Source organism: Uloborus diversus, chromosome 2, assembly GCF_026930045.1.
Source record: "Uloborus diversus isolate 005 chromosome 2, Udiv.v.3.1, whole genome shotgun sequence".
Lineage (NCBI taxonomy): Eukaryota > Metazoa > Arthropoda > Arachnida > Araneae > Uloboridae > Uloborus > Uloborus diversus.
In genome coordinates, this window is record NC_072732.1 from 113,718,826 (window position 1) to 113,730,935 (window position 12,110).

General features: G+C 33.1%; 1 protein-coding gene across 1 annotated transcript; it reads right to left on the reverse strand.

Annotated features, from left to right (window-relative positions):
- Nucleotides 1-221: 221 nt before the first annotated feature.
- Nucleotides 222-11,750, reverse strand: LOC129216494 (protein artichoke-like). The gene is made up of 2 exons (XM_054850709.1): nt 9,059-11,750; nt 222-2,021 (listed from the first exon to the last, which is right to left on the reverse strand). The coding sequence occupies exons 1-2, from the start codon at nt 11,748-11,750 to the stop codon at nt 1,450-1,452; spliced, it is 3,264 nt and encodes a 1,087-aa protein (XP_054706684.1). The 3' UTR covers nt 222-1,449.
- Nucleotides 11,751-12,110: the final 360 nt, after the last annotated feature.

Genomic DNA, 12,110 nt, shown 5'->3' on the forward strand with positions numbered 1-12,110 from the left:
AATTCCTAATGTCAAAATTCATATTAGTTTATTTTTTTCTTTTTAATGCAAGTATACCCCACTTTTTAAATTCAGCAGCTTATGCTCATATCTGTAAGAGAGTTCCCCTTTTTCCACCATGGCTTATCGTTGTGCGTTTTTCATTTTGTTTTCCATTTTTAATGATATTGTATAATGATTAGGTAAATAAACTTAACAAAAAAACACATTTTTTTTTCTCTTTGTAAATAAATTTATTCATGTCAGATATAAAACTTTACATATCACAGATAAAGTTAAAATACAAATGAATATTAAAATTGTTTTAAAATACAGATATGAGTAAATAAAAACGAATTTTATCACGAGAAGAATTATTTTTCAGATTTTTGAATAAGTGCAATGCTGACTCCAAAACAATAATAAATTTCATCCAATAAGCTTTGTAAGCTGAGAAACACGTAGATTACTATTATACCTTAAACGATAAATATCTGTCATTATGACATTCGTTTGCGGTGTTTAGCATTAGAGAGCGTTCATACTTTGTATACTGATGGAATAACAAGAAAACAGACATGTTATCCAGCACTTTAAAATTTTTAACATTAAAAGATATGATTTTTTTATGTTTAAGTTATATTAGGAGTATAATATAGGTGTGGAACGTGTTCATTGGAAACTATTCAATAACTTGAAGTTTGAGTAATCAAGTTATTTCGTAAAAGATGATTTTTGTTGTGTTTTTTAAAAGCATGACATAATTTTAAAGCCTTTTCGATTATTTATGCGAAACTTAAAAAGGCTTGAAAAGGAAAATTTCACCAGTATATTTACTACGCTTCTCTGTTTAAGAAGATAATTCACTAATACATCAGACAAAAAATTCCTCCTAATTCTTTTTAATTCCTAGTTGTTATAGATTTTAGTTGTTTAATAAATAAATTTTCGGAGGAAGAATTGCACTTTATTATTTAAAACTTTCATACGAATCTCTTTCGCACACTTGTTTAGTATTTTATAAAAAACATCTTTTATTATGATTCGTGAGATATTTTCAATGTGCCAATATATTTCCAATTAACATTGATTTCTTGTTGACGCATTGCAAAAAAATTACAAAACATGATTAACAGCGTTGTTTTTTCAAAGAAAAATGTGACCAGTACTATGTGCTTCAAAACGCTTCAGTTTTTCAGGACAAATGCACTGAATTTCAAGTTTTAAAAATGCTACGAAATCTTGCTTTTGTGATCATACAAACTTTGGCACAAACAATTACATAGTCCTGACAGATTTTTAGAGGAACAAATCACACTTAATTTACCTTGGAAAACTTATAATTCAGCTTTTTAAGTAAACTATTTCTTAAAACAATGCACCACATAAAACTATAAAGGATCTTGTTATAATAAAATGGTTCTCAATGTGACACGAGCTACTAATGTATAATAGGAACGTAACAGTTTCTCAAATTTCAGTTGCTATTGAACTGAAAAACAAAACGGCAAGACACATCAAAATAATGATCAATCCACTAAATTGAGAAACTCTAACGAATTGAGCAGATCCAACAGGTCCTACTTGGGTACACTGCGAGTCAAAAGGTTCTCTATCCAGACCTAAAGAGTCGACAGCAACGAAGCATAGTTGGTACACTTCCTGAGGTTGCAAATCCCCAAAAGTGTGTTCCCTTCTGTCATAAGGCACTTCTTCCACCTGCACCGGAATTCCACTCTGATTCTTTAAGGTGGCCTTGAATCCAGCAACATCCTCCCTCGTCGAAACATACCAAACGACTCTCAGTTTATGATCCTTTGTTACTTCACTGCCTCGGATTTTTATGTCAGGTTTGATAACTTTTTCCGACACAGAAGCGATTCCCTTGCATATAAACTCGTCGACGTCCATAGTAGTCAAGCGACGACCAGCCAATAAAGGTGGCTGTTGGCAAGTGACGTCATCCCATGCAGTTACATTCGGTTGGTTATTGATCCAAGATTTCAGGGGCCGAAGAAGGCAGTCGCAGTTCAGTGAATTACCTGGTAAACGAGTTAATTCTCAAAATTAGAGCAAAAAGTAGTATCAGAACAAAAATTAGAACAAACTTCACATTTTATTTATTCAACAGGGAAATAGATACAGTAGAACGTCAGACATCCGAGTGAAGACTTTCATTCATGAAACCAAGACTCCCAAGTCACGTGATTGATTTTAAAGCAAAGCATTGGAAGAAATCAAGTTTCTTTCGCTTGTTTTACGCAAAACTTGTTATACGCCAACCATTTGTTGTTATTGAGTCACGTGACTTGGGGTCTTTGGATGGGCTTTTGCTAAGCCAATGATTGGACTTGCTCCTTCCATTTTAATTCCTGCTCTAAGATCCGATCCCTCTCACGTGAAGTTTTACTAAATTTTCCTTAATGGTGCAATTCACAACGAGAGTTAATGTTTGTTGAATTAAGTTAAAAAATATAATTACATATTTTAACATTAGGTACTTTATTTATGTTATGTACATACATATTGTGTTATAACTTGATTTGATTAAATAGCATTCTATTTTTCTAAACGGTATTTTATTGGTTATTTTCAAAAATCCGAACCATTTGAAAATTTGAACTATCTATGGTCCCAATTAATTTGGACTTTCGATCGCAATGCAAACTAGGTACTCGTAGTCAGTGGCGTAGCTAGGAAGGGGCGGAGGGGGCGGTCCGCCCCGGGCGGCACTTTTCGATAGGCGGCAAATTAATCCTTTTCATGAGAGAAAAAATAACGTCTTTTTAAATTAGGAAATTATGGTTTTAATCTGTTGCTGTAGGCGAAAAGAAAATCTTCGAACTGTAAGACTTTGGTGTCACTACCAGAATAAAATTACTTTTATACAAAACTGTCCGCTTTCTTTCAAAAACTTTCCAAGTCTTTCTTGATAGCATATCAGTACAATTCCTTGTTTTTTCTGAGAGGGCGGCAGCGGACAGTCATGGTACCAATGTTTTTTTAGACTGTAGAAGTTAACTCCAGGATCAAGAAAACAATGAATTACTCCAATTTTCGTTATAAAAAAGAGATAACATTGGGTTTTAAGAGCTTTTTGAAAACCTCTTTGTGAAACAAAACCTTTTTGTTTTTAAACTTCAGGAAGATAGTGTAGTGAAGAGTAAGAAGGGGGAAGGGGAATGAAAAATAGTTCACGAAACAATTTATTACTCATCAAAGGGGTGGCTTTATATGTTGCAGAGTTTACTTTGATTTCTTATTCAATACAAGAGTTCTCTATTTTATAAGAAGTAAAAGGGATTTCTGTTTTCTCACTTTTGAGAGTAGAAAATCTACCTAACAACTTTGGATCACATGTTAGACTATTCCTTATGGAAGGTAAGCGAATTTCATTTTTCAACATTTGGTTTGGCCCCTCAACTTGGCCAAACTTAGTCTAAAATTGTTTTTTAGCTTACTATTCAGTTTCAAATAATTCCGGCTTGGGAACCTCTTCTCCCACCTCCACTCTGTAGTCTAACAGCGTGAAAGATAGCTTAAAAATGTTTTTAGGAGGGGGAGCTCTCGGATCTTTTATCTCTTTTCTTGATATCACCAAAGATAGCCTTAGCAATACGGTTTTAGACTTCAATGTTTAAAAATTTTTGGGTAGAACTTTGAACCATGTCTTTGTCTCTAACGTAGCAAACACAGTCAAAAAGTACATATTTAGATCTTTAATTCTGAAAACGTTCCCGCAGAAATTTCCTATCCTCTCTTCTAAACTCTTCTAAAGTCTCAATATATAGCCTAAAATTACGTTTTTATGACTTCGATACTTCAATATCAATTTGTGAAAACAACATTTGAATCTTGACTTTATGTCCTAACGTGATCAAAGATAGCTTATAGCACGTTTTTAGGACTTCAGTTTCGTAATTACCTTAAGATAGATACCTTAAGGAGAGATACCCCTCCCCTCATCTAACGTCTCCAAAAATTAAAACTGCGTTCTAGAAACTTGAATTTTGAAAAAAAAATTCGAGGAAGGAAACCCGAAATCCTCAGACCTTTTTCTAACATCCCCAAAGATAGCCCATAATTTCGCTCATAGCAATTTGCGTGAGTTGGAGAGCTCGTTAATCTTTCTTTCTCAAAGATGCTGACTAAAATGAACTTCAGCTTTAAGAAAGATTTTGGGAGGGAAACTTCCCTCTGCCCCCTTTTACTCATAACATCATCAATATCAAACAAACCCTAAAGTCGGGCGTCAATTACGGAAATTTTCCATGAGAGAGCCGCTTGGCTTCACAACATTTTTGGTGCCATTAGATGTTAGGGAACCCTTTAACGTCATCAAAGGTAGCCTAGAATTGCGTTTTTGAGACTAGCTGAACGATTTTCAAAGAAAGAAGTCGAACCTTCCCCAATCCAGTAAATCACCAAAGATACCTTTAAAATTTATTTAAATTAAAAAAATATTTCAGTAAGAAACCTCATTGCTTCTCTCTCCTCTCAGGGGTGCCCACAAGAGAGATAATGGCGCAAGATGCGCCATCAATTTTTTTTTTTTTTTGGGGGGGGGGGGTTTAAATTTTTTAATTTAAATTTATTTATTGATTTATTTTTCATTTAAATTATTTATTTTATTCTGTCCATATTTTATTTTATTTCATTTATTTATTTTGTATGTGTGCGTCTGTGTCATTGGCTTAGCACAGAACTTTTCTAATAAAATAATAATAATAACAAAAAAATTAAAAAAGCGAGCTAAAAAATAAAAAACGAAAAATGGGCGGAGGGTTTTTTTTGGGGGGGGGGACTTGGGCCATGAACTTGGGGGGGGATGGGCACCCCTGTCTGCCTGTCTCCCCTAACGTCTACAACTACGTTAGAGCACACATGCAAGTGCGTTGCTTAAGATAGCCTAACATGGTATATTTCAGAGCAGAAAATTTCCGAATCGAGTATCCGACCATTCCCACTTTTCTTAACCTCTCCACAAAGTAACCGAAGACTACTTTTAAAACTTTGATTTCGGAACATTCCCACCGATCCCCTAACGTGAACAAAGAAACACTAAAAGTGGCTTTAGTTTTGAAAAAAAAAAAAAATCGGTAGCAAACCCAAACCGCCCTTTTTTTTTTACTTTACTAAAAATTACCTAAAATTTCGATCTTTAACATAAATTTAGCAATTTTCTCCAAGTGTGGGCCTCCCCCACCCCGCTCTTTTCTTTTTTAAGTATGTAGAAATTAATTACGTCATTTTGTTCTTTAATTAAATTTCTAGCTTTAATTCAAACACTCTTGACAGTTTAATATATGAGCTATTTCACATCGAAAGGGCGGCAAATTAAGAAACCGCCCCGGGCGGCAAACACTGTAGCTACGCCACTGCTCGTAGTTTAAAAAAAAAATCTAAAAGCATAATTTTTTGTTTTAATCATTTCCTCTCTTACTGATGGGGGGACAACGCAAATAAATCGTGTCATCATATTTTGCTAAAGTTATATTTCTCGAATTCTTAGTGGGACACATATCGCACCCCGGCAAGGAAAGTGACCCAACTCAAAAAAAACAGCAATGGAGAAAATCATTATTTTACCTTATAGTAGTTTTCAGCGATTTAATCTCACGTATTCCAATACATGCAAAGAATTTATAATGTGATGCTTACTGTTGTCTAAATTAGTAATGCATACTTAAAGTTCGATATTTTTCCCCTCTAAATTATGCAATTTTGATGATGTGTCACTCTTGATTGCATCGTTTTCACGTCACTACGCACCAGCCATAGTAACTAACTTTGCGAGTTTAGTGGCAAGAAAAACATTAAATTTAGATTTTAAATCAATTACTAGTACGTTTTTCCCGAATTTTGAGTAGTGTCACTTTCTTTGCCGCTGTACAATATGTCCCGCTGCGCTATGAATCAAAGGCTAAAAGTCTTTCAACTTTAAAACTTTTCTTTCACTGAATGTACGAAACAGAAATCATTTGATTGTCACCCATCGAGCAATTTCGTCTTTATCTTCTTTATCTTTGCTAATAATAAAGCTAAATGTCTGTGTGTCGGATGTCTGTTACACTCATAGCGCCTAGACCGTTAGGCCGATTTTCATGAAATTCGGCACAAAATTAGTTCGTAGCATAGAGATGAGCACCAGGAAGCGATTTTTCGAAAATTCGATTTTGTTCTTTGTACAATTTTATGCGTTCCAATTCCAATTTTAAGCCCATTTTACTGAGCGAATCACCATACCATGGACGATTAAATTACAATAACATGGAAGAGCAAATTACCACAACATCTGCGAGCAAATGAACATAGCGTAATGACGAGAAATTCATCATCCAGTGTTCGTAAATATACAGGCGAATCAAATTACCTTTTAATTTTCTACTACGGGCAAAGCCGTACGGGGGTACCGCTAGTTGGGAAATGAAGTGGTGAATATGAGCAAATTCAACAGAGATGTTCCTTTCTGTTTAGACGTGCGTATAACTATCAGCAGACGGGCCATTTTTAATCAATTCATAAAACTCATTAAAGCAATTATTTTTTTTTAAATTTAACATTAAAATTTAAGTAGTTTATCATGTATACGTACCAGAAAATATCATAAATTAAGCATTTTTGCTTTATATATATTTTTTGTAAACTGTTTTCCTTGAAATTGGGGGTAAATTCGTCAAATCTGTTACCAGACATTTTCAATTGGTTTAGGCATACGAATGAGTAAAAAAAATCTGGAGCTAAGTTGCAATTAGCAATGTTTAGGTTTTGTGTCCCTTTAGTTAGGAAACAAATATTTTAAAAATTGGTGAATGTTGGAAATTCGAATAAAAACAACTCATCCTAAAATATTTATAAGAACCGTCAAATTCGTTACGATTAGCATGGTAACGGACTTGAATGGTAACGGATTTGACAGTAACAACAAAAAATCTTCCAAACCCTACATACTATTAGACAAATCTTGAAAAAAAAAACAAAAAAACTTATGTATATATAACACAAAAATTAGATAATGGACTTGATATTGAATTAAAATACTCATCTGTAAAATGAATTGCTTACACTACTGCGCTAATCTTTTTCAACTTAAAACAAAAAGCTACAGGTAAATATTAACTATTAGAAGTGTTTTTAATGTAAATGTATTGCCATCTCTCGGTAAAAATGTAAATTTTTTTTCATGAACTTATTCCTTAATAATGGACTAAACAAAATATGAGGGACAAAATGCTGTTATAGATATCTTTGTAAAATAAATTTATTTTCAGAAATAATCTCAGAAATTGAGAAAAAACTAGTGATTTACCAGATCAAATATCCCAATTAGGTTTCTTTTATAGCAAAAAAAAAGGAGCAAAAAAACTATTACTGAATTCCAAACATAGAATCCTAAGAACAGCTACTTTTTTCATCTACTAGATAAAAAAGTCAGCAAAAGTCTTTAAAGTAAAATATATGCAAGGGATATTTTTTCGCATTAGATTTATGTTGTTTTCTCAAAAGAAATGTTATTGTTTGCAGTCAGCTTTAAATAGAATATCATGAGTACAATCATCTCTTTCACTGTTCGACCGTATATGTATATGCATACTTTGAAAATGACTCGCACATACTCATAATTGTGCAAACATGTAGAGGTGGTGGCTCTAATCTTAATTGGCCAGGATGCAACGTACCGTTTCATAATTAACTGCCGCTTCAAGTATCATTGACACATCTAGCATATGGGCAAAATTTCAAGTTCACACTTCTTCACTAAAGAACCAACATTTGTGAAAATTGTTAATTTCGCAGTAAAACTGCCACATGTTGTAAATCAAATGAGAAAAAAAAAACATCCTAATTAAATTACAGTGCTATAAGTTTATAATCCATAAAAAATAGAATGCATTTTTTGTTAAAATTCGTAAGGTTTAAGAGAAAGTAAGAACAAACATTCTGACAGAGCATGGAACATGAAAGGGCTGAACTATAAGAAGTCTGTTGTTCGTAAAGTGTCTATAATTTTTAAAAATTATATTTTTGACGTGTAGATGAATATGCTTATATTTAATAATACAAGCCGAGTTTTGAAAAGTTTTGTTTTACTAGTTGACTTTTATAAATGAAATTATAGGAAGTGCCGAAGAATTCTTAAATAATTTATTTTGGGGTAAAATATAGTTTTTTGGGGCAAAGAGAAACAGAATTCTATTTTAATACTATCACACACAAATCAATATTTATTTTCAGTATTTCTACCTGTTTTAAGGTGTAAAATCGAATTCATTCGATATCCTGACAGTATGTATGTACGACTTTGCAAAGTTATTTAAAAAACATTAAGTGTTTCAATATGTTTTATTTTTAAAGTTATCGTTTTTAAAATGTATATTTTCAGAATATAAAGGTTAAATTCCAGAAACTGTGTACATCATGTCTCATTTTCTGTCCTTTTAGAATGTCTTTCTGCTTTTCAAAAATGAAAAAGTTAATTTTTGCATAAACCGAACTATATCTTGCGAAGTTATGGTAGTATAATAGAGCTAATATGCAGAAAAAAAAACATTTCGTGTTTTATACGCGACGGTTATATTTCTCTAAAATAAAAATAATTAGAAAAGGTGATGTTAAATAGTTCACGTGCGATGTACTTTCGCTAAGTTTTCAAATTTCTAATTTTTAGCTCGAAATAACTTATTAATTACAAAAATATTGCAGGAAATTTAGTTGAATTGTTCAACAAGTGGTTGTGAAATCGTTCTTTTTCGTACGATTTTCGACTGAAGTTCAGATTGGACGTTTTGTAAAGTAATGAAATAAAGAAAGCTTATTTTTCTCATCTTCTAGTTGCGTTTAACTGTTTTCGACAATTTCGAATTTCTAAAACAATTTTGCAGTTTTCTTAAATTTAGTTTTAAAACCACAGTTATTATTGAAACATATACGGAAACTGCTATAAATTAATAAAAACTATCAATATTAAGCCATTTTTAAGTACATTTTTAGCTTTAAAATGTAAATTTTTGTTCCTGACTAGTTGTTCATAAAGTTATTAATTATTAACTCGAAACATAATTCATAAAATATTACTTACCACTAAAAAGCACAGTAAAATTTTCTTTCATTACTGGAATAAAGTCATCGTAAAACGAAGAAAAACGATTATTCCTCAAATCAAGTAACTTCAACTTCTTCATGGCAAGTACCTCTCCTACATCAATGGAAGCTAATCGATTGTTGGACAGAATCAACTCTTCGATGTCTTCCAAAACTCCAAACGTCTTAGTAGAAAGCTTTTGAAGTTGATTTCCTGACATGTCCAAATGTCTAAGATAAGTCAGATTGCTCAAAACATCCGATCTAATTTCATTTAAAATGTTATTCTGGAGCTTAAGAACTTCTACTTTAGTCAAACCATCATCGAAAGTGCTGGTGATTATAGGTATAAAGTTATGGCTCAAGTCGACGTGTCTTATTTTGTATGGAATATAAGGTGATTTTGGAAACGATCTGTCCGATATAAAAGATAGGTAATTATGGGAAGCGTTGAACGAATCGAGAGATAACAGATCTTCTAACACCCCATGAGTTTTATTTTCAAGAGTGGATATCCTGTTGTGGGATATATCTAAATTTCGGAGGGATACCAATCCTTCAAATGCTGAGGGCGGGATGTAAGATATATTGTTGTAGCTCATGTTCAATGAGATCAATTGCAACATTCCCTCAAATGCTTTAGGAGTAACAGTCTGGATGTCATTATGATCCAGACGAAGGTCGAACACAACTGGAAGATTTCCAAACGCTTTTCTGTTGAGGGTGGAAATGTTATTTTCGTGGAAGTAAAGGTACTGAAGAGATCTCATATCCTCTAGAGCTTCCCATGGAATTTCAGATATGCTGTTATTTCCCAGAGACAGAGTCCTGAGGGTCAGTAACCCTCTAAATGAACCTCTTTCTAATCGAGTGAGGTTGTTACTGTCCAAATAAAGATGTAACAATGAATTCATTGGTGGGAAGATTCCTGGTGGTATTCTAGAAATGGAATTATTTTGAACGTGAATTTCATTCAAAGCAATTGGTATGATGAACATGTTTTTGATTCTATTGTTTTGAACGTATATGGTTCGAACAGATACCAAGTTTGTAAACCCACCAGAAGTAATTTCCGTGATGTTATTGTAGCTAATATCTAGTTCTAAAAGTGTTGATAAAGTTCCAAAACTTCCGTATCCAATTTTCTTGATATTGTTATGATGCATAATTATATTTCTTACGCTGCCAAATTTTTCAAAAGCATTTCCACCGACTTCTGTTATGTTGTTGTAACTCAAATCAATGGTGTGTAACTCGTATAATTTCTTAGTAGAGAAAGATTTGCGATCAATCTTATCAATGCGGTTATGGCTCACATTGAAAATTTTTATTCCTGTTAAATTTGTGATGAGAATTTTGGATAAGTCGGTTATGTTGTTATGATTCAGCAAAAGGACATTGACGTCACTCGTTTGGAAAGTCTCTGGAAGTATTTCGGATATTGAATTGTATGATAGGTCAAATACCGTAACGTTGGACATTTCGATGAAAGCTCCTTTTCCTATGTAAGTTATGTTATTGTGACTTAAATCTACAACAAGCTGGAACATGCGCTGAAAACTCGAACTGGCAATTCGGGAAATTTTATTGTAGCTCAAATCTAACCTTTCTAACCAGCTCATATCTTTAAACATCTCATAACCAAGATCTTCCATTACATTTCTAGCCAAATCTAAAGTTCTTAGCCGCGTTGGAATAATCAAAGCTCTTTTAGCGATTGTTTTGATTTGATTCCCAGCCAGATACAAATCCCTTAAAAATCGCAAACCTCGAAGTAAGTAGGAATCTATTTCTTTAAATTTGTTGTTGGATGCATTGAAAACTCTTAATTGTGCATTTCTTGCCAAAGCAGATCTGGGCATTTCATTCAAGTGGTTATCAGATACGTTGAGAAACCAAAGAAATGTTAAATCGGTGAAGTCTCTCTTATCAAATTTGCTAAAATCGTTATGAGAAATATCTAAATATTTCAACTTTAACATCTGCCTGAAGACATTTCTTTCAAACTTCTGCAGCTTGTTGTGATGCAAGTGTAATTTTTCCAGTGATCTAAGAATGTTATTAAAAGCTCCAGGAAACATTTTCGTGATTTGGTTGTTGTCAAGTCTCAGTTCTTTAACATTCACCAAACCACTGAAGGCATTTGCAGGTATAACGCTTATTTGGTTATTAGCAAGATTCAAATACTGTAGCTTGCTTAGTTTATTAATGGCACTAGCAGGAACAGACTTAAGGTTGTTACCTTCTAGACTTAAAGTTAAAAGATAGTCACCAAGTGTATTAAAAGAGTCTTCGTGAATATCTTGAATCTTATTGTAACTGACTTCTAAATTCATTATTGTCATATTATGGAATATTCCCCCCTTCAACGATCTGACATAATTCTTCGTCATGAGAAGATTGCTAATCAACTTGTCTTTGATATTTCCCAGTCCTAAGGACATCATTGCCAAGTTGGCATTCTCACAAATCACTTTCAGTCCTTCGGTTCCACCTTTTACGCAAGTGCATGGATAAGTTGCCATCTTATCTCGAGGACATGGAACATTTGGTGGCTCAGTTGGAGCAATAGTGCTAGTGGTGGGAGGGACGTAGTCGTCCTCAGGTGGAGGCTCATTTAGCCCATCAAATTGTCCGCAGATGAGGAACACGCAAGCAAAAAGAACAGTTATTTTCAAAGTCTGCTTCATTGTGCAAAAATCAGGTCCCAAATGCTGTTTTACCTGAAAATAAACAATTTTTTTTAAAATTACGCATAAAATAACAATTGAATTACAATCATAGATGAGAAAAAAAAATAAGTAATTGTGTTTTTAGAATTTATCTATTGCTTTTATACAAATAGATACGGAACTGGAAAAAACATTGAAGCTTGCATACGAGAACCTGCTCGTAGTATCCAAAACACCCCCAACCCCTCATTTTATTAATCATTATCGCTTGAAGAGTGATTTAAGCACTAATTTCAGGCAAAAGTTATGCTTCGCACTTATTAAAATATGTTTTAGCATTAACCGTAATGTTTTGTTGTTACTCAATATTTTAAAACT